Source organism: Chrysoperla carnea, chromosome 3 (assembly GCF_905475395.1).
Source record: "Chrysoperla carnea chromosome 3, inChrCarn1.1, whole genome shotgun sequence".
Lineage (NCBI taxonomy): Eukaryota > Metazoa > Arthropoda > Insecta > Neuroptera > Chrysopidae > Chrysoperla > Chrysoperla carnea.
This window is the reverse complement of record NC_058339.1, coordinates 88,355,101-88,380,385: the sequence shown is the minus strand read 5'-3', so window position 1 is coordinate 88,380,385 and position 25,285 is coordinate 88,355,101. Positions and strand designations below refer to the sequence as shown.

General features: G+C 28.2%; 1 protein-coding gene across 1 annotated transcript in view; it reads left to right on the top strand.

Annotated features, from left to right (window-relative positions):
* LOC123296335 (POU domain, class 6, transcription factor 2) overlaps window positions 1-25,285 on the top strand; it is a 290,731-nt gene that overhangs the window by 12,052 nt on the left and 253,394 nt on the right. The window contains exon 2 of the mRNA XM_044877797.1: window positions 16,918-17,087. Within this exon, the coding sequence (XP_044733732.1) occupies window positions 16,941-17,087 (147 nt within the window). The 5' untranslated portion in view covers window positions 16,918-16,940. The remainder of the gene's footprint in view (window positions 1-16,917; window positions 17,088-25,285) is intronic.

Below are 25,285 nucleotides of genomic sequence, written 5' to 3'. Positions count from 1 at the left end.
GGAATCAATGTTGAAAATTTCTTATTCTTATTAGCAATGTACTAGAACTGATTACAACAATTTAAAAATGACACAAAAAGAGCTATTTTCTTTCGGCTTAAAATTAAGATTATAAATAATGGAGGACTACCAAGAGTGAGAGTTTTTTATTAGTAGTTTCCACCCCTTTAAGAATCTTTTTTATGAAATATTGGTGAAAAACGAAATACCTTTTGTCATCTTTAGTTGCTTAGAACCTTTGCAATTTTTATGTGCTGAAAAACACTTCTAGCTCATTTTTCTTGACACGTATTTTTACGACCAGTATTTCTAAATTTCAACAATTTGAACTTGTTGTTTAGACTAAAATATTAAATAAAGATCAATAAAAACAAAAAAAAAGAATTTAATAAAAATTCTACTGACTCCTTTGAAAAATTTTAAACGTGTTCAGTTTTCATATACCTAATTATATTGTGACAACAAAAATTGTGTTAAACCACAGAATTAATTAAAATTAATTAACATATTTCAGTAATAAATTACACGTACAAGTACACCATTAATTTCTAATACATAATTATTATTAATTTTTTTTTTGTATTTAATTATTTATTAAAAAAAACAAACAAACGTACATACCACCTCCATTCTCTCACTAACTCGATCCATCAATACGTATTTTAATGAGTAACAAATTATATGTTAATTTATTTTTGTTAACATAAAAATTAGTTAATTACTGTGTTCATCGGTTGGCCATCGTTGTATGTTCGCTTTTAGAGATATAATTTATCGGACGTTTTAAATATTTAAATATATAAAAAAAAAGTAATATTTAATATTAAAAAAAAGAAACATGAATATTACATTAACAATATTTTTGGTTAATGATAATATTATTATGGGTTACAAATTAATTATGATACAAAAACTTAGGTACAGTTAGAATACGAGCAAATATTTCTAGTTTTATTCTAGGAAGTCAAATTATTGACGGAAGACTATTTAATTATTCGTGGCAGGATATTTAAATTAAAGTTAAAAACTTTAAAAATTATTGAAAAAAAAAAAAATAGTTGTGGCCAAATAATTAAGGGTGTATGAGCACGGTAGTGGGGACACAAATGAAAAAAAACAAGTGAAAACAAACAATTGACTGAGTTAATTGTTGAAATACCATGTATAGGTAGTGTGTTGATAACTCTGTCACATTTCACATACATATCTGACATATTTAACTGATATTCTCGTATAATGCGCAAGTGTTGATGCGCAATCGTTTGTTTTTTTGACGTCACGTAAATAACAAAAGATATTCACTTTGATATTCCTATATTAATACATACTATAAAATTTGCACCTAATTAACGCCCTCGTGGGTAAACAGTGATGTTTACAAAAAAATGTTTCAAACAAAAGTTTTTTATTTTTTTATAAGCAACATTTTTTACATTTAAACTTTTGTTCTATCTCTAACGGCTTACAAGATGGGTCCTACGAACCCAAGACCCAATTGACCTATGATGCTGATTTACGAACTTGACCTGACTTTTTACGTCCTGAGTACGCTGTAAATTTCAGATCGATATCTTTTTTCGTTTTTGAGTTGATGCTAAAAACATTTTTCGATCCATAACTGTACTCACCTTATTACCAATTTTTTTAATGTTTAAATATTAAATATTTTTTTAATTATGTTAAACATATTAATGTGAATTATACATAAACATATATACATGATAGGGTCCGAACGTCCTACAACAACACACAATTCCTGTATGTTCCCTCTTCAGCTCCTCATTCCCATAACTTCCACCACCTTATTAGTAGTCCAGTTCAATGTAGTATAATATAATATGTATATATAATGTACATGATATGTAATATCAAGTGAATTAAATATAATTTGACATTTTATAATTACTTTTATGTTTAACATTGTAATTATGTATTCATTATTTTTGTTTACATCAGAGACGTAAGCATGGGAGCACTGAGGGAGGTATGAAGTAGAAAACATGAATGTTTTTTTTTTAAGTTGATTACTTTTACATTAAATTTTAATGTTAATTTCATTTTGTTTTTGATGCTATAAATCATTTGCAGGGTTTTTTTTTGCCACATATAATAAATTCCGATATTTTTTTAAATGCAAATTTTCGACTTGACTGGGAAGAGCGCACAAACCAATGATTATGAGAGGTGTGAGAAACGAGATTCAAATATCATATGATATGACAAAAGCTAGAAAGCTCCGTGAACCAAGCAGTAGGTATAATGGAAACATTTCAATAGAAAAAGTAAGATAGTAAAAGTATAAAAGTAAAATTTTTGAAATTTCATAAAAAATATGGCTCATCTGGTTAAAAGTTGGGTGAAGATCAACCTTATTTCGTCTGTTAGGAAGATTTACGATTTAGTAAAAAAATAGACCTGGAAAAAAAACCAAAAACAAATAACTCCTGTTATGAGAAATTATTGATTAAGAATAGAAAACCAGATGGATACAAATTATAGAGCTTATGGTTTTCTTAGTATTTCAGGGATTTAAATTCCACTATATTTTGAGACATCTATGAAAAGATATCAGTCATAAAATGGAGGAGATTGGAAACAACTATTATGGAAAATTTGTACTATATCCTGAATTTGACTGTTAACAAATACAAATTAATTATGAAATAATGGATATAAATATAATAAAAACAAGTTAATTATGTTAACAAGAAGTACATAATTATTAATTTATTTATTTTTTTATATTTATAATAATATAATTACATATCTAAGTATTGATTTTGTTTGTTTCTAACCTACAAATACTTGACTTAACTCATTGAGTTAATTATTTAAAACACACACTTATGTGATAAAATAATTATAATTTACTAATAAATAAGTATTTATCATAACAAATATATAATTTTGATGAATATCCGATTTATGATATCTTCTACTAAAAAATGATTTTAAAGTTTCTTTAATTGTATAATGAATATAAAAGAGTGTGGTCGTGGGATCCCCGTAAGGAACGAAGTACCTTACTAAGCCTGTATAGAAACAATATATTTTATTAACTTACTTTTCTAAATCTGTATTATTCATAAATTCTGTTTTTGATTGCTCACCTAAATAAAGATATAAACTAATTAGTTTTAATAATTTATTAAATAATTAACGTTTATAAATTGTTGTTCGTTTGACAGGTAACAGAATAGTAATGATTTTGGATAGTGTCAAGTAGGTGAACATATTGTGGCTATCATGGTACATACACACCTCGCATGCTTACGTGACGATTTCTACCAGTTTGCTCAGTATGACAAGCCGCGTTAAGGAACTTCATTCCAAAAATATACTTTTAGTAAAAGATAAGCTCACATATTTTATAAGAAATTTTATTGATTTCTCAACATCATAGCTTGTTTATTAAAAAGTATTCAGGACAATTTTTATACCATGTATATATGAAATATACATAGTATATTAAGTTTCGTCCTAAGTTTGTAACGCTTAAAAATATTGATGCTACGAAAAAAATTTTGGTATAGGTGTTCATAGAATCACCTAATTAGTCCATTTCCGGTTGTCCGTCCGTTTGTGGACACGATAACTCAAAAACGAAAAAATATATCGAGCTGAAATTTTTACAGCGTACTCAGGACGTAAAAAGTGAGGTCAAGTTCGTAAATGAGCATCATAGGTCAATTGGGTCTTGTAAACCGTTAGAGATAGAACAAAAGTTCAAATGTAAAAAATGCTTCCTTATAAAAAAATAAAAAAGTTTTGTTTGAAACATTTTTTTGTAAACATCACTGTTTACCCACGAGGGCGTTAATTAGTCGCAAGTTTTATAGTATGTATTAATATAGGAATATCAGTTAGTCTATTTAAAAGTGAAAATCTTTTTTTATTTACGTGACGTCAAAAAAACAGACGATTGCGCATCAACACTGTCTATACATGGTATTTCAACAATTACCTCAATTGTTTGTTTTCACTTGTTAATTAAATAAATGATGAATGAATGATGAACGGGTTTTTGCAGGCAAGCTTGAACCATTATTTTAAATTATCGTTCTTTTGATACCAATTTCGATTGGTTAACAGATCAATGTAGCCACTTATATTGACTTACCAGTTCATGATCTACACTGACTAGTTAACCAATCATAAAAAATAAGTCTCATCTGGATATCAAGTGAGTGAAAATCGAACTTATACCGTCTATTGTAGTACATTATATGGTTTTTTTTCATGATACCAACAGATATTTCCTAAAAAATATAATATCGTTGTATTTTCAACGTGTTTTTTTACTTTCGTTTATAAATAATAAGTAGATATCAGTATTATTTACTATAAAAAAAATAAAAATAATGAATACTAATTATTTTCAATACTAATTAGTTAGTACTAATATTAATTAATATTTCTTTTAATATAATATATGTGTAAATTGAATATACATTACATTACATTAAATTACATAGCTATGTAATTGTAATTTATGAATGTTTATAAGTATTGAACACAGTATATAGTATATAGTATCTACCTACGTAAGTAGTTTTATATTTTTAAAAGTCTATTTGCTACCAATTTTTTATAAACTAATAATTATAAATACTAGCTCGACCCGTGAAGTATTTCGCTCCCATAGTTACCGTAACTCGTGGCTACCTTGTACCCGTTGTTAAACACAATAAACAATAAATTTAGTAGAAAAGTGCTAGCAGAACATGTATAAAAAATAGTAATTACGTCTACAGTATTAAGGATGTATGAGCATGACAACAATGTTTGATTTAAAAGCTCAAAATTTGTTTGTAGGTAGTCTTTTACTCAAAGAATATGTGGTTAAAATTTCAGCTTAGGTATCCGTGAAAATTTTTAAGAAAAAAGTAAAATATCCATAGTAATATTATAAATGCGAAAGTAACTCTGTCTGTCTGTCTGTCTGTCTGTTACTCTTTCACGCCTAAACGGCTGAACGGATTTTGATGAAATTGGGTATGGTGATAGATGATAACCTAGAAATGGTCATAGGCTATAAATAATCACGCCATCGTTCTTAGGGGGTAAGCAGTAGGCAGATAACTAAATTGAGTTAGTGATTTTTAGTCGTTTTTGTTGGGACTTTTGCTCTTTCACGTCTAAACGGCTGAACAGATTTTGATAAAATTTAGTAAGGTAATAGATGGTTACCTAAAAACGGATATAACATCAAAATGATCACGTCATCCTACTTAGGGGGTAGGAAGTAGGCAGAAAACTGAATTGAGTTAGTGATTTTTTTATGGTTTTTGCTGGGAGTTTTGCTCTATCGTGCCTAAACGGCTGAACGGATTTTGATGAAATTTAGTTAGGTGATAGATAGTAACCTAGAAAAGGATATGGAATATGGGGGAGGGGTGAAAGTGGGAATGTTGCCCAGCAAAGCGGGTAGTTCACAGCTAGTACTTTTATAAATTAAATCTCATTTTGATACTTGAGTGTGTGTTAGGCCTTAATTACCTAGCTTTGAATTAAATACGTATTCACTAATTAATAAATCAGCTATAAATAAAATGTAATATTGAAATAACATGCTAATAATGCTATGATAATTATACAACATTAAATACCAAACATATTATTATTAGAATTTCATTTGTAAGTAAGCTAAACTATAGCTAAATATATGCTTATGTTTGTATTGAAGGCAGTAAAATAACTACCTAACACAGTCTAAAATTATATTTATATGTAAGGCCTTTATTCTTACGAACCATGGGTACTTGTTTTTTGTTCTAATTACATGTATTTATTTATATATTATTTAAATCATATTGCAATTCAATGTAGTCTGTTTGTCTGTCTGTTTTAAATAATAAACCAGTTCTGAGGTTTAATTTTAATCATTATTTGGCAATCGATAATTTATTATTTTATTATTGATAATAATTTTCTACCTAATTTTACAACACTAAAATGTACCTGATTTTGTTAATCAAAAAGTTTTGTAATTAGAGATACATAAACCTTGTTTTATTAGGTCTGTTTCTTCTATTTGTAATTAAAAGGTTCGCAAATGAAAGGGGTGTGTGGCTCCTGGATACAGGATCAGAGGGCACACACTGATTGCCTTATACCTGCTTATTAACATATACCATATGTCAATGAGTTTTGAAAAGTACTGAAAGACGTTTGCAAAAAAAAGGATGTGCGAGCACCAAGGCAATTTTAAATAAAAACCTTGTAAATAAATGACTTCAAAAGAAAGCATATTTAACATTGGGTTTATGGTAAAACGGTACTTAGATCAGTGGAAAACTATTTTAAATAAAGTTAAAACTTTTGTAGCGGGCTTAACGTAATCAAATTTGTATAATGAAAAAATGAACTGTCTATACTCAAATACTAATACGAATTTTTATTGTTAAGTTTTGTACTACATACAAATACAATATAGTTCAACAATATTTTTATTTTAATGTTATCCTGATAAAACTTGACCGGTTAACTTGAAGAGTCTGTATTGTAATGTCCTCCGTATCGCCCACTGTGCTCTGTTTATATAGTTACAATCAATTGTTACCGTTCAGTCTAGCAAATTCTAGAACTGTCACGTATGTTTTATTGCATATATTTTACTTGTAAATGTTTTCTATCTCTGTTTAAGTAATATAAAACGATATTGTTTGTTTCTTTTTAGAATTGTCTGGAGATTATTTATATTGTCGGGTTCATTGTTAACACTACACTTTAATAAATTCTTGAAAAAAAAAAAAAAACCGTTTTGCCCGACTAATTAAGGATGTATGAACACGGTAGTGAGGGCACAAATTTAAAAAATATATATTTTCAATTTCGATGGTGAATTATGTTATATTATAACTTGACAATATAAGACAAAAAGTAAGAATACAATTTTTCAATATCTGGAGTATTTTTCAAAACACTGAAAATTGAAAATAAAAAAATTATTTAGCTTTCGATATTTCAAAAAACCAAGGCAGACAAATAATTTCAATCCTAAATCTAAAAAATGGTACTCGTACTTTTTTAAACGGGCATATTTTCTTGCAATACCAGTTGTTGGCCTGATATAGCAACAATTCGAAACAGTACTTACTTTGATGGCAAGTATTATTGAAAACCTTTAAAATCACCAATTTAATAACATTAGTTCATTTAAAATCGATAATAAATATTTTAATGTATTTATTAATAATAAAACTAATGATATGCATTTTGCCTTTATAAAGTTATGTACTTGTAATTAGATCATGTTATATAAAGTAAAACATTAGCATTAAAAAACATTATATTTTTATACATAAAAATAAAATTAACAACATTTTAATGCTTGAATCACGTGATTGCAATTTAAGTGAAACTAATAATAAATAATTTAGATATATGTAGGTATATTTATATATGTTTTTTTGTTTTATATATAGGTATGACTATAACTTATTTTATGCAAATTCATAATTAATTTATATTTAATTTCATTATATTTAATATAATTATAAGAAAGTTAAGTCAATGAACTTCAAAGCTCATTTAAAAAGCTTTTGTGATTATTGATTGATATACACATTTATGTCTAACTTTGTATTAGTTGTGATATAGGTATATGGTCATATAACTAATACTTATAAATCAGATGCAGATAAATTTATTTCTAATTTACAAAATTATTGTTGGTATTACAAAACTATTTAATACTAGCTAGGTGTTACTGTGTAAATTAATGACGCCTTCTTGAGAAACATGCGCTAAAAATCTATTTCACGAACTTTTACAAAACCCTTTAAGAAACAAAGTTCAGGTCGATCCTTATTATTTACTTTTTAATTACCTTTGCCGGTTATTTGTAAAAGCTAGAATCTCTTATAATTTTAAAACTTACTAAAAAATAAAAGTTTTTAAATAATTTAAAATTTACATATTATGTATGATGGATAAAATTTTTAACATTTCAAAAAAAATTAAATTTAAATAATGAATTAAAATTTAAAACTAAGTACAAATAAAAACAAGTGAAAACAAACAATTGACTTAGTTAATTGTTGATATACCATGCATAGTCAGTGTTGATTTCTTTATCACATTACACATACAAACATGTGACACATACATAACTGATAATCAAGTGTAGTACATATTATAAAATTTCCGCCTAATTGGCGCCCTCGCGGATAAACAGTGATGTTTACGAAAAAATATTTCAAACAATAGTTGTTTAATTTTTGATAAGGAACATTTTTTACATTTAAACTTTTGTCCGTAGGACCCATCTTGTAAACCATTAGAGATAAATGGTTTACAAGATGGGTCCAACGGACCCAAGACCCAATTGACCTATGATGCACATTTACGAACTTGACCTCACTTTTTACGTCTTGAGTACGCTGTAAAAATTTCAGCTCGATATCTTTTTTCGTTTTTGAGTTATCGTGTCCACAGACGGACGGACGGACGGACAACCGGAAATGGACTAATTAGGTGATTTTATGAACACCTATGACAAAATTTTTTTCCTAGCATCATTATTTTTAAGTGTTACAAACTTGGGACTAAACTTAATATACTATGTATATTTCATATATACATGGTATAATAAAACTAGTATATAATTGTCTTTGATTTAAAATGTAAAATACAATAATATAAGAACAATACTTGTAATAAAATGGTAGCAAACACAAGCAAATGTATTCACCCTTCATGGTAGCGAACTAAACTGAATCACTACACTATAGTCTGACAGATGCAAAAATAAGAATTAATTATAAACACCCATGGATTTAATTCTAACAAATCGATAATTATATATACGATACCAAACTGAAGACTAGGCGGTGAAATGTTAGCAGTTTGGATTACAGGGTGATCAAATAAAAAGAAATAATCAAGAACATTTTCGATTTTTACAATTTAAGAATGTAAAAAAAAAATTTTTCATTTTCAGGCGTAATTTTCAAAATATTGAAAGTTGAAATTTTTGTATAATTACTCGGCTTTCGATATTTCGAGAACCAAGGCAGATATCGCAAAATTTTATTCTTATTTTTCCGTCTACATTTATGAAAAAATTAATCATCAAAGTAGAAAATAAGATACAAACAATATCAACTCCAAATTTACCCTAATCGTACAGCCCTTATATGGATGGAGACACTTAGTTTTTCTCGTTTTTGTCATTGCTAATGTTTTTATTATCTATTATACTGTCAAACTGTTTACTTTGTCATTACTCATATGTTTACTTTCTAAAAAAACTTTCAAAATATGTCGGTTTTTGAGATTTCTCCATGAGAGATCCATGTATTTTATATCGATTTTCAATAATTTTTTTCTTATAAATTTGTATGGAAATTTTAGCCTCATATTTTTTTGTGTAAAAGTCTTCCTATAAAAAAATTTTTGATCTCTTTCTACAAACTTTTTGTTTCTTCAAAATTCCATTTATAGCGATATTTGGTTCACAAGACAATTTATCCATCAATAATCGATTCGGCCAACATCTGATCCGCATATAACGAGTAATTCAATGAAAATCAATTGTTATAAAAATGCCTTAATTACTTATATTCGACATGACTATTTTGAGTTAGCATGAGGTGATCGTTTCCAAGCCAGAACAATAGCACTATAAAAAAGAAAAGTGGTAATAAGGACAAATTTCTAAAGAAAAGGGTTCCTTGGCAGTTGAATGTTCGAGTGTACAATTAACGAAAGAGAACTTCGTGAGTTATCGTCTGTAATTTTAAGAATATCTCGAATAAGTATAATTTGAAGTAGAAAATAAAATTCACTACAATTTATCTTCTTTTAGATCTATGGGGATACTTATGGTTATATACAATAACTATAATATATGTGTTATTTTGATCGCCCGTAGTTCGAAAACTACTCGTTATATCACTTTGTGACCACGACATCTCTTGATCAGAACGATACAGAATATTTTGGGAGCAGTTTGAAACAGTTTCTCATTTTTTGAATATAATAGTTTCGCATAAATATTAACGATGCAAGTTTCACAACTTTTCAATAAAGATTCGTTGCATTTTAATGAGTGACACCCTGTAAATAAAATAATATTGTACAGTACAGTTTGTATTTTATAATTATAAAATTTAAATGAGTTGAGAGTTAGACCTCCTGCTAAAACACTTCTATATTTAAATAATACATTTAAACATAGCCAAGTAAGCCAGCTAGTGCTTCAATTTGATTTAAAACAACCCCTGACTATCAATTCAGTTTTTTATTCCATTCATGTAAAGACAGACTTGGTTTGAGTCCATGATTATTATTAATTTATTTTTTATTATTAATAATTAATCATGTGAAATAAAAACAATATGATATAATATGAAATTTATAATTAATAATTTTATGATTTTATTATGTTTATAGGATGAATTGAAAGTGGACATACGGCTTTACTCGTGTGACATTTAAAAAAAAATTAAATTTTATTTAATTTTGAATTAAAAAAACAAAGATTGCTAGTATTTATATGATAACTATTTCTGCTATCATGTTAAATTTAATTTAACACTGAGTAAATAAATAATCATTAACCACAGAGAAAATAACTATTCTTTATTTCCCGTTTAATTAGTTTTATTATGGGACTATTTCTACAATTAATTAAAGATATACGAGCGCCAGGACAATTTTGGATAAAAGGCTTGATTTTATTTTTATATGAGGTTGGACTAAGCCTAAATCCTAAACCCCGTATCAATTTTTTGTAATTTACTAATCGCACGACTTATATTAAACTAACGAAAGTACACTAACAGGCCCAAAAATAAGTAAATGTTTTTTTCTTAAATCTATCTTTACTCTCGTGATGAGAAAAATTCTCACAATTTCTGAAAAGATTTGAAAAAATCATACTTTAAAAAAAACTGCAGATATAAAAATGTGAAAAAATTCAAAATTCGAAAATAGATAAAATTATATGAACCATTTAAAAAATAAAAGTTATTTATGATTTAAATCGAGCATGAGAAAAATGCTCATAACGCGAATGCTGTTGGGTTAATTATGAAAAATTTAATTATTTTTAAATTATTAAAAAGCAAGTGGTATTAAAGTCCATTAAATTTTCATTAAAAATTTTAAATCCACTTTTCATTCTATTTATCAGGAAAAATGCGAAAATTATACACTGATTAATAAAACAACAAAAATATATCACTCACACTGAGTTTAGAGGAGAGAAATAAAATTGATCAGTATTGCAAATATTTAGGGATTTATTAGAGCCTTTAATTGACATTGGGATCAATTTATTGAGATAGATACTAATTATGGATATATTTGTTAATGGATAAACGAATGAATTATCTAACCATTAATACCTACGAAGGTATAAGCAGCGGTAATAATTGGTGATAATAATTGATAATGTGTATCAAATGCCATCAATGTTTTTATTTTGGTATCATTGGTGAGTAAATAAATATTCATTATCATTTTTAATAGGTTGGTAGTATGTGTTTTAATTTATTCATAAATTCATTAGAATTGTTTTTCGAAATTCTAATGGAATGGGGTTCTTTTAGCTGGGAAATTTTATCAGTTTAAAGGATTTGAATAAAACAAAACCTGTAATGTAAGAGATACTTATAAGGTTTTTTGACTCAGACATTTGCAATTAAAAATAATTTCCTGCAATTTTCTGTAGATTAAAAAAATTTTAAACGGTTTAAAAATAAAATGTTGGCAATAAAATTTTAATACAAAATTTAAAAAATCTCCGACAAACTTTCCGGGTACGGAACCCTAAACTCGCACTTGAAACATATCTTGGAACACTATCCATTAAATTATCTTTTTTAGTAGTAATAGAGCCTGCTCCAAAAGCCTTCCTTCCTTAAATTTTTCTATTTTTAGTTTAGAACCTTAAACTGGCACTTAAAACATAGCTTAAAACACTCTCAGACAGACACACACACACATTGCGGTCAAACTTCAAACACAATATTTTTGGTTCGGGGGTTAAAAAATACTTTTTTGAGGACAAGCTTTTATTGTACTAAAAATTTACTCATATACGATTATTAGTAAAAGCTGGAGGCATTCAATTTAAAATTTCAAGAATAAATCGGAGCGCTTTAAGTTTTTACAAATAGTCGTGTATGAGTGGCTCATAGGAAAAATTATTTTCTACTTCTTAATACAATTAAAGCTTGTCTCTGGAATAGTAAATTTTATTAAAATTTTTAATTTAAAACTAAAAAATATATTTATATCAAATATGGTGGAAGCGATGGGAAAATCAGATTATGCTTACAATAAATATGTATTGTCATTCGATTTACATATTCATGCAAAAATTCAGATGACATCTCCTTCAAAATTGAGTCGCACCCGAGATTCCACCCGAACTAACATAGGTCGAAGGTCTTCAAAAAATCACAAAGCTGGTAATTATTGTGGGGAAAAAGCTAGTAAAAAATGAGACTCGTCTAAAGTTTTATATGCAAATTTTCTGGACAATGAATGTTCGATCATTAACTTTGAGTTTCTGGGTCAATTTAATCTTGTTTGCCTTTAAATTCAATGAAAATCTATACGAATTTCTATGTGGTCCATATGTGGCACGACAAGACATTTGAAGTTCTTGAGGAATCTGGTTGATTGATTATTCTTGATTTTCTATCACACTTTAAAAAACACCATCGATATTATCGGCTATACGTTTTCGTAAATTTATGAGAAATAGAACGATATGGTTGCTCTTTCACGTTGTAGGCATTATTTCCTTTGTGTGTATTCCTAAATAATCGCAATCATATTTCCATTATTAATAATTTCGTTAATAAGGGAACTCGGAACACTTCATACTTTTTAAAAAAATTAAAAAAAAAAACTATTCATAAATTAGGGAACAGTAAAATACAATCAGGGAATTTAACTTATGATGTCGAGGGAGAAACAAATGAAATTCAAAAGTTTTTTTTTCTGCTTTGTATTTTACTTTTATTTCGCATAATAAAACATTTTTAAAAGCCATGTATGTCAGTACTTAACAAATTCAACCATTTGCATTGTTTGAAGTCACGAAAGCTTCACAAAAAAAATAATATTCATAATTATTATTATTAGAAATTATTATTAAATCACTTATGAATATGCAAGTACTTCAGATATAATATATTTATTGTATGTACATATTTAAAGTCGTATATGTATATTGTAAAGTAAACCCCTAATATATTCAAGTAGATTCCTTATGACATGCTTCCCCTTCTTTTTAGAGTAGAGTAGTAAAGTGTGGGTACTTATTTATGCATATGGTTTGTTTAAAAACTGATTATCTGAAATTATTGAGTTTTTAAATTTGATTTTTAAATATTGGTAATTCATTGAATTCGAAATAAAATTATTATTTAAAGTTTTGTGTTTAATTAAGGGGAAGAAATTATTTTAACACCCTCCCAAAATTGTGAATTACTAATAGATCGTTAGATTGTGGACGAAATGGGTACTTGATTACATTTCTGAAGCAGAAAGCTGAATAATATTTCAGTTATGATTGCAACGAAGGGAAATTAATGAATCCGCTGTGATGACAGATTGAAAAATTCACTTTTAGGTTCTTCATATCACTTGCCTGTTTATAAAGCCAAATGCCAATGTTTGTTTTGGACCAAATTGTATAAACTTTATAATTGTATAAACAATATTTTCATACTTTCATATTCGTTTAGTAAAAACTTCTAAAGCGAAAACAAATTCCAGTTTTCCTTACAAAATCATTCTTTCTTGAACTCGTTCGTCGCTTGGAACCATTATTAGTATTTCATTTTCTGGTATCAGCTTCATGGACAAATTTTTGTTGTCAGATAAATAATGGAAAAATGTTTCGAATTGACATTAAACAAGCATTTGATAGTGTAAGACGCTGTAAAATAAATAGTACAAGCCAAGATAGACCTGGATATATCGCCAAAACTGACCAATCTTGCAATCATGACCATGGAAAACTCGGAGATAAGATTCCCGAGAAAATATTGCATGCCAGAGTGTACGCCACACGAAGAAGAGGGAGGCCTCGACACAGATGGTTGGACTAAGTTATTGACGACCTGGAGGTGATGCGAGTCACTGGATGGTAATCCGCTGTCATAGACCGACAATCTGGAGGAGAGTGGTCGAAGAGTCCAAAGCCCACTCTGGGCTGTTGCGATTACTGGATGGATAGATGGATATCAGCTTCAATCGGAGAGTTGATTGGATAAAAATGAAGCTGTTTCGACAGTCAAAAACGAATATTTCGATATGTTGACTACTTGAAAATTTCACATTTTTCATTGAGTTAAAATTTGATGACTGAATGAAGAAGATTAGACAATCTATTTTTTCATTCAGGGTCTTTTAAGGCTCAATTCGTACACCGGTTTACACTTCGTTTTTTGTTATTTATGTATCTAGGTCATAGTAAATTTTGGTTTTCGGCCGAGATTTGTATTTTTGTTTCGTTAAGGTATCTCTTTCTTCGAAGAACTATATGGTATCCTATGAATATGTTTCGACTTATTGTAACTTGGCGAATTCATTGATTCTAGTAATGCAATGGAACTTCTGGTACACGCTGTGTTTCAGAAGCACACCATGATATTTTAGTATTTTAAATTGATGGCTGTTAAAATACATTATTAGAAATTTGAATTGAATTATAATGTCATTATTAAAACTACAACAGACATCGAATAGGTAGAATAGCTTCGAATTAAATAAATTAGAAAATTATCACCACCTTCTTTTATCCTCTTCCATCTTTATACATTTGTCTCTTTCTTGCATGTTTATCTAATTTAATTGTCAGATAAAAATCAATTTAAATAATTTTAAAATAAAAGTAACGAATGTTTAACACTAATAGAATTAACTACAAAAAAAAATAAATATATATAAATATATTTAAATTATATAATATAGAAAATTATTTTAAATGTTTTTACGGTTGCAACCGGTGTCACCGACGGTACAGCAACCGGAGAAATAATGCAGCGTAGTGGAATGGTTTAATTATCATAAAAATATACAGGAGATTTTAAAATATATAGTTTTGAAATAGTCACCATAAACGCAGTGGCGTAGCGAGAGGGGACAAGGGGGTGTATCATGCATCAGGCGCTCCTCACAAAGGTCGGCAAATGTTTGATTTCTGGAAGATATAATATTTTAAATTTAGTGGCAGGGCAATATAATAAATATTAATTCATAAATAAAAAGGAAAAAAAGGAACACTAATAACAAAATGTAACAAGTGAAAACAAACAATTGACTGAGTTTATTGTTGAAATACCATGTAAAGACAATGTTGATTATGGAATCGTTGGCGATTTTTTCAGAAACTATGCATCTTATCGATCCATAAACGCGATTTTTGTTTTTATTTTTTGTTTCAAAATGCCCTTACTTACAGAGTTTTATCGAAATCGGAGAAAATAAATTTTCCCCGATTTTTTCTAAGAGACCCTTGAAAAAATTTCAAAAAATCGAAAATTTTTTTATGGCTTCGATATCGATAAAACTCATTATATAAGATAATTTTGTCCCTAAAAGTCCAAAAATCGGATTTGTTTAATGATTGGATCCATGGCTTTTGAGATATAATCCAAAATTGGACCCAAATAGCGATTTTCTCAGAAATTATGCATCCAATCGATCCATAAACCCGATTTTTGTATTTTTTGGGTCAAAATTACCTTATATACATAGTTTTATCGAAATCGGAAAAAAAAATTTTTCCCGATTTTTTTCGATTTTTTTTAAGGGGTACCCCTTGAAAAAATTACAAAAAATCGAAAATTTTTTTATGGCTTCGATATCGATAAAACTCATTATATAAGATAATTTTGACCCAAAAAGTCCAAATATCGGGTTTATTTAATGATTGGATGTGTGGCTTTTGAGATATAATCCAAAATTTGACCCAAATAGCGATTTTCTCAGAAATTATGCATCCAATCGATCCATAAACCCGATTTTTGTATTTTTTGGGTCAAAATTACCTTATATACATAGTTTTATCGAAATCGGAAAAAACAATTTTTTCCCGATTTTTTTCGATTTTTTTTAAGGGGTACCCCTTGAAAAAATTTCAAAAAATCGAAAATTTTTTTATGGCTTCGATATCGATAAAACTCATTATATAAGATAATTTTGACCCAAAAAGTCCAAATATCGGGTTTATTTAATGATTGGATGTGTGGCTTTTGAGATATAATCCAAAATTGGACCCAAATAGCCATTTTCTCAGAAACTATGCATCTAATCGATCCATAAACCCGATTTTTGAATTTTTTGGGTCCAAATAACCTTATCTAAGGAGTTTTATTGAAATTGGAAACAAAAACTTTTCCCGATTTTATCTAGGGGTACTTCTTAAGAAAATTGCTAAAAATCGAGACCCAATTCACCTACCTTACAAAACTTGACCTCACTTGTACGTATTAAAGACGTTATGAAAATTGTCGCTCTATATCTTTTTTCGTTTCTAGGATAGACAATCGAAAATGCATTAACTACATGATTTTATGAACACCTATACCAAAATTTTGTTGGTAGCATTATTATTTTTAAGCGTTACAAACTTGGAACTAAACTTAGTATACCTTGCATATTGCATATATACATGGTATAAAAACACAAAGTTTTTCTGGATCATTTACCCAAAAAATATTATTGCCCGCGTTCTTTAAATTTAGTATTTATGAGTAGAAGTTTCGAAAAGTAATTAAAGAGAGTAATTAAAAAAAAAAGCATTAAAATGCATAATCTTGAATTAAAAACCACCCCATATATAAATATTAACAAGTATTTTCATTTGTAATAAAAAAAATAAAATAAATTTCATAATTTATTTAAAATATAAAGTTAAGAAAAATAAATGTATATAATTATTTTCAGACGAGTCAGGATGCGAGGCTGACATGGCCGAGGGAGGTGGGGGGCCGGACGAGGACAGCGGGGACGCAGCAATGTTAGCTGGAGCCACAACGGCGGCATCTCTGACAACAACCGTCACCGGAAATAACTTACCAACACAACATCAACCATTGAATCTTAAAGCAGCTGAGGTAACAATTTTTCTCACTTTTTACTTCTTTCTTTTTTTTTTTACATTTTCTCTACTGTTACTTTAAATATTCTATTTTTATTTGAGAGAAAGTTTTCGTTTATTACACAATTTTCTTTCTTTTTTTAAATTATTAAATTTTATTTGTTTGATTTTAAAATTTTCTTCTTTTTAAATATTATGATTTCTAAATAATATTAATGAGTTTCGAAATTATATTGATGTTTTTTATTGGATATAAATTAATCATAAAATCGAATGATGAGTTTCGGAAAAGAAATAATTGAAACCCGAATGATATTCGCAATCATTCAGTTCCTAATCCTTATCGACAACTCTGACTATCTAGGGAAGATGCTTCTAGCAATATTCAGGGATTACAAATTTGTATAGTTCCGTATCCGCAGAGCAGCCAACGATAATCCTATTACTAAGATACGGCTGTCCACCCGCATGTCCGTCTGTCTGTCTGAGGGCTGCATTTCACAAACCGCCAAAAGATAGAGAGCTGAAATTATGGCAGAGTGTGTATCACTATTCCCGGAAAAGTGCGAGTTGTACCGACACGCGAATGGTTCCGTATTTTCTTTTCTTTTACTTAAAATATTTCATAAAAAAATACGTTATATCTTGAACGATGATACGAAACTCTTCGTATTCGACTCGCTCTTGACCGGTTTTATTTTATACATTCGAAACTCGGATAATTTTAAGGTTTCTGCAAATTTTCTTGATTAATTTATAAGTATCAAATACTTTATACTATTTATGAATTGTTCGATTAAATCGAAGAAAAAATTTTTTTATAGAAAAATAAGAATATACATTGGTTAAATTTTGCAGGTGTGTCACGACATTTCGTAATTGAATTAAATGCGCATTAAATTCTCTCACCCCATCTCACTATTTTTTTTTTTTTAAATAGCTATAGACACAAATAACATAAAATTTTGTACGCTGTGCATATAGTCCAAGAGACGGTTCATAAAAAATTCAATTTCTGAAACTACACTAAACAAACATAAAAAATAGAAAACAAGATGCGCTGTTTCAACAATGTTGAAACTCGAAATGTTGTCTTACAAAACGAAAATTCACAATGATTTGTAAAAGGGAAAAAATTCAATATTTGTGCTGATGTTGGAAGCAAGCCGGAATCTTACAATCAAAAACAAAAAAGAGAAAAAAATATATAAATCGGTTTGATAAAAGTTTCTAATAATCATGATATAGATGACAAAACACAAAATTATTTTTCATACAAAATAAGGATTATTATTATTTTTATAAATTAATTTTAGAAGAATTAAGTTATTTAGGTTATTCGGTCACGTAACAGCAAACACCAATCAGAAAGTATTGAAAGTATTACGTCACATCATAACAAACGCAATCTAAACAACATTACATTTTAACAGAATGAAGTACTTTAGTTGATTGTGGTGATGTCATTCAAGACGCCATGATACTCAATTGTTTTCGGAGTAAATTTGAATTGGTTTGTCAATATTTTAAACAATATTTTTTGGTGTAAATCAGTATTTTGTAAAATTCATTTTTCTTAAAAACTTTTACATTCTTCAAATCAATTACCTAACCTCTTTTTTCGTTATTCTTAATCAAGAGGTTATTAATTTAGCCTATAAGGGTCATAATAGATATTCTGATGTCTATCTACGATCAAGGTTTTCACCTCCCAAGTTTGTTTTAGTAATAAAGCAGCTCTTCGACTAAAATCTTTTGTATATAATTTCATTGTATTTATAATTATAATAATAATATATTTTTTTGTTTTGTTTTTCATAATGAATTCATAAAGTTTTTTGAATGTTTCCTTCTTGCGCTCGTTGTCTACATTGCCGTTGTTGCTTACTTGCCTGGTTGGTAAAATGGGATAATATTCCATAGCATATAGAACCCATGCAGTATCAAGTAATTTTAATATTATTATTATAATTTATAATAAATTATAATAAAACGTTCTCGAACCCCTTTCCCCTCTAACAAGTAGATAGTAGAACTCTGGTAGGTAGGTAATATGGTGTAGATAGAATTGAACTAGACTAGAAATGGTAGAGGTATAAAACTTAATAATTACCCCACCTTATTCAAAATAAATTAAAAGTTTAATTAACAATCTTACATTTGCATATTAATTTATGAAATATTATTATAGTTAGTATGGGTTATATAAGTATATGTATATTATAGATAGGGTGATTCATTGTAAATGATGATTCAAACAACCATTTCGCTACCATTGATATTAGTTGAACCTTTATTCTTTATTAGAGCAGATTATTTTAATGTGTTAGAAAATCTGATGTAGACATCGTATGACTTCTTTTATGTTTATTAACGAGTCAAATCAAAGTACCTACCATTGTATTGTAAGTTATTATATGAATAAAACAAACTTATACCGTTTTACCGTAAACTATCGTCTCTTACCGTTTCTTAGTACGGATCACTACCGTAGTGCTTGGACTGACTAAGCGCTTATTTGCGTAAGGAGTGAAGTACATATGGGCTTTATTTATCTCAGATATCTCAGATATTTCTATTGGAATCTGATCGAAAATTTAATGCGTGGTTGCTGGATCAACAGTGAATGGCTTTAAACAAAACTACAAAAGGAGGCATAGGAAACCATAGTAATTTACAATAATACTGTTCAAACGTTTAGACAAACTGCCTTATAAAATTAACACACTCTATTAATAATCTGTTCTCTTCGTAGCTGTTCTATTGCTGTTTTTTTGTTTTCTTGACGTCATTAGTGATTTTTTTCTGCTAAGAAGTAACTTTTTTAATCGTAACAGAATAGACAAAGAGATAGATGGCCAAAGATGAACTAATTACATTATGAATTATAAACACCATTGCCAAAATTTTGTTGCACCAGCGTTACAAACTTTTAACTAGATTAAATTCATACTGACACAAAGAAAATCAAATTTTGAAATTATGAAAATTTTTATCGGTAGGTAGTCTAATCGAAAGAATTTTGATAAACAAGACTTACTTTTCAAAAATGCATTTCAAAACCAATTAAATACTCTAATTTATCTAAAATGGATCATCTTGTACGTATGTATGTACCCATAGTTTATATAAAGCACGATGCACACCATGCTATGTGAGAGAGAGAGGAAAGCTTTCAACATCTATCTATATACCTTCAAACTAAAACTACTTAGAACCCGTTCCAATATTTTATTTATATATCTATAATAATATATACGTAAGCCAAACCAAATGTATTTTAAATATGATGCGATACCATGAAATAATTATTATAATTTGTAGAGATTGGATTCTATGCTAAATTTTATGGTGATGATGTATTGCATCCAGCTAAATTCTAGATTCACGAAATTTAACGGGAACAAGTGAAAACAAACAATTGACTGAGTTAATTGTTGAAATACCATGTATAGTCAGTGTTGATTTCTTTATCACATTACATATACCAACATGTGACACATACATAACTGATAATCAAGTATAGTACATATTATAAAATTTCCGCCCTAATTGTCGCCCTCACGGGTAAACAGTGATGTTTACGAAAAAATGTTTCAAACTAAAGTTGTTTAGTTTTTGATAAGGAACATTTTTTACATTTAAACTTTTGTTCTATCTCTAACGGTTCACAAGATGGTTCCTACGGACCCAAGACCCAATTGACCTATGATGCTCATTTACGAACTTGACCTCACTTTTTACGTCCTGAGTACGCTGTAAAAATTTCAGCTCGATATATTTTTTCGTTTTTGAGTTATCGTGTCCACAGACGGATAATAATAATAATAATAATAATTTTGATAATTTTGTGATTTTCCCAATAGCAATAGAAACGTCTAAAATAATATTACTATTGGGAAAATCATTGATCATGTCACGACCAGTGGCTTAAAATAGAACTACGATAACATGCTTAAACTGGGTTTTAGCAGGCATTGAATAAGTAAATGGATATTACGAAACCATAGTAACTTACAACAATACTGTTCAAATAGATGAATGAACTGTCTTATAAAAACCACTGTTATTTTCACCTCCTTACGGTATTATATTCAGTGTTTGATGCCATTAGTGATTTTTGCACTAAGTAACTTTGATTTTACAGTATTTATAAGTTCAAGAACTTTTTCGTGTCACAGAATTAAATAGACATTATATATAAAATTATTATTTGTTATGTTAATTTATATTAATAATAAATATTAATATGAATGTTTAAATTAGTTGAGAAAAGGATTATAAAATATAATATTATGTAGAAAATATAATGGTGGGTAATATAGGGGTCTGTATTACCCATCATATTATAGGTACTAGTACATATACTATTAAATCACATCATAGTTTAATGTTACTTTATAGTAATAGTAATAATAGTAAATATACAATACATGTATGTTGTATATAAATACTAAACTATTTACTATTTTCTACTCATTATTTAAGTAAGTAAGGTATTTTAACTTAAGTCATATTTATATAGAAGTATTATTTATAATAATAATAATGTTTTGAGTTATATCAAATAATAATGTACGGCAAATATAATGAATATTATGTCTCTAGCTTAAGGTTGTACGAGCACAAGTTTAGAATTGCAGTTGAAATTATTTGTACCTTATCAACTTTGGTGATGAATTTTGTTACAACTCCATGAATGTAGACGAACAATAAGAATAAAATTTTTCGATACTTGCCTTGGTTTTCGAAATATCGAAAGCCCAATAATTAAACAAAATTATCAATTTTCAATATTTTGAAAATTTATCCAAGTATCGAAAAATTTTATTCTTACTTTTGTTATATTGTCAAGGTATAAATAACATAATTCACCGTCAAAATTGAAAAAATTAATTATGAAAATTTGTGCCCAAACTACCATACTCATACATCCTTAATTAGTCGAGCACAACCACTAGTTTAGGGGAAATCTTTGAAAACTCATCTTTGATCACTCATCTTCCGTTTTCTCACCATGGATTAATATGCTTACCTACCTAAAGTCATTTATTAATTTATTTAGTGGGGTCGCAAATTTGGATTTCAAGTAAGAATGTCTAAGTCTATCATACACTTTTTGAATGTTTTCCCTAGTCCCAAAATTGAGGTCAGAGCAGGTTCAAACGTATTTTAAACAATATTTCTGGTTCTAGATGAGATAAAATAAATCAGCTAGAAGCAAAAGTTAGCCCATAGGCTATTCTAACTCTAAGCGTACTATTTGGCAAGCTTAAAATAATTCTAAACTCAAAAATTTACCACTTTTTCTAAAGTCTAAACGGTAAAAATACGTAGGGCCATAATGGGCCATATATGGGCCCCAAGAGCTTTAACAATGACCATTCATAGAAAGAAATTGGTGCGTATGTCCTTCAGCAACAACTTTTGCCTCAAACGTATTTTGATCTGACCCCTCTTTTCAAAGCTAGACTCATGAAAACCGAAATATCCATGTCCAATTGAAATTTCGCGTTTAAAAATGATCTTTCTGTCCTCACCTCGGGGAGCAAAATGATCCAAAAAATTGTGATCAGAGCACTATATAACGCCTTAAGTACTTTCAGCCATTCGCAATGTTTTTCGAAATGGGCTTGATGTTGACTACCGTGCGACTAACTTTACGAGATACTTGTAAAGTAAGATGAGAGTGTGATATTGGGTGCTTCTCTTTGGCTTACTTTGGCGAGTATACTCGGCGAAAATTCTTAGGTTGTATATAGATTTTTTTCATTGTTTTTAAGGACAAGTATCTTGTTCGAATGAATAATTTTGTTGGTCGTACACTATAAGTTAAATAATGATATGGTAATATATTAAGTACCATTACTTATGTGGGTCTTATAATTATAAGTAGCTATAGCTAGTTACAACTACCTACGTAGGTAGTTGTAACCTAAACTAAACTAACCTATCTATAAGTTCAATATAGGTATACATAAACTATTCTATCAAGATAATACTTAATTATTGATGCCTAGACTTAATTTGATTCTATGAAGGTACAGGTAGTTACTTGATTAATAAATAGTTCGAACTAGTGGGTATCCACTAGTAGGTAATTCTGTGTATATACAATGAATAGATGCTTTATAAGTATAAATAGCCCGCAAGATAAAATCGAATTTGTGCCGCATTGGACTATTTTCCTTCTGGCGGATTTTTTTAGAGGGAAAAACGATCGATTCGTTTTTATAGTACATTATCTCGAAATATTAATAGTGTTCTCAAGAAAGGCATGATTTTTTAGTTAAGATGACCGATCCTAATGTGATAGATTTTCAGGTCGAAATTATTCAAGATTAAAGATTGCGAAAATAGATTTTTTTCAAATATTTCGTAAAATATTAAGTTTATGGTAGTTTTTCCTCTTATAAAATTTTGTTGTGGGTTAATTTCACATAAAATAGGTTTCATACAAAATATCCTTGTCTGAACTTGAAAAAACTTTACTTGAATTTTTTAAAAAGAACAGCCTTTATTTTCCTAAAATATAAAAGTGGAAAAATATAAATATTTAACAGAAATTAAATAACAATTTTCCACTCTTGTTATTTTGTTTCAATGGTGCTAAAAGACATACTTGTCAACCTTTTTCAAGGTAAAAGCAAGCATACAGTGCATCTTGTCATAATCTTACGGTTTAATCCCAGTATTCGTTGTGTGCGTAGTCATGGTAGAGACAATAAAATCGATGCCAGCGCTTTAAGTGAAAAATTTTGGAGTTAAAGGGGGCTGGTATGACTAATTTGCAATTCTTTACATGTTAACGTAATAAAAATGTCAAATTAAAATTATTGAAAAAAACGAATTAATTAAACTGAATGCATTAAAAATTGTGAAAATAAGAAATCAAATTGAACAAATATTATTTTTCAAATGTAAATTATCATAATTATTTATTTAAATTTGTGAAACAAGAATATTAAATTTAAATTTTAGGCCTTGAATGCAATCCATACAATTATATATGCATCCATACAATTCTATAATTAGAGTAGTGTATCGTTACTATGGAAACGAAACTCACGCACGGAGCGAATAATATAATGCATTAACAGTTTTAAAAACAATTTTAAAACAATCAAGATATTTTCTACCTAGGCAATAAAATTAATAATATAACCAATTATTGATTAATGAGAGCTACCCAGATAGGGGTTGGAATATAGTAAGCAAGAAGTAACTATTTTATCTATCATGTTGGAATTGAAGTGTTATTGAAAATTATTAATTAGGGAGATATTGGAAGGGTTTTAAAAACTTATTTAATTATTTATAAGAAATTTATTTCACTGACATCATTGGTCAATAGCATTATTGGCTCTATATCAATTGGTCAATATGTATTATTGGCTCTAAGAGCTCACGTGAATAAAGCTCAGATTGCATGATGATATTTTTAATAGCGTTAAGGTTGATTGAACAGGACAGTACACTCTAAAAAAATTTTTAATTGAAATTAAAGATTTTTACACTAAAATTTGTAGTATACGTTTAAACGTCATTCTTATCGACCATCTTGTTTTGACCCTGAGAAAAATTACTTATAGTTCGATTAGAGAAGAGTTAATATATTTTCATATTTTCTTACAGTAGGGGATAATCCTGATGTCGAATTGGCCATACTAGCTATATAAAAATGTAAAACTAGATTTGATACCATCACAATATTTGAAAAAGAAATTAAAATTGATTAAAAAACGAAGAAGTTATAAGAAATCAAAGATTGCAATCAAAGGTTGTCCATCTCCTTTTAGCGAAAAAAATTTTACATGTAGTCTCTATGGCGATACACACATATGATGTCACTGATAGATATCTTCCTCTTCATTTAATTAAGAATTTAAACGTTAATATCTTGCATACTAGTAAATATTTTTAAAAACCAACTTCACTTTCCTGTTCGTGAAATGAGAATTCTTTATCTAAAGTGATTATAAAAATTTATTCCAATCCCCAATTGTTTTAAATTTTCTAGAACGTCCAAGAAAAAAAAAACTATAGTTATTTTCTCTATAAATCAACTCCAATATATTTAATAAAATATTTAGAATAGTGTAACAATAGTACAAGAACTAGAATAATAATTTAACATAGATTGAATATAGCAAAACTAATGAGGGTGTTTTTAACGGTAAATATGACGCGAGGTTTGAGAGGAGGGTGGTTACA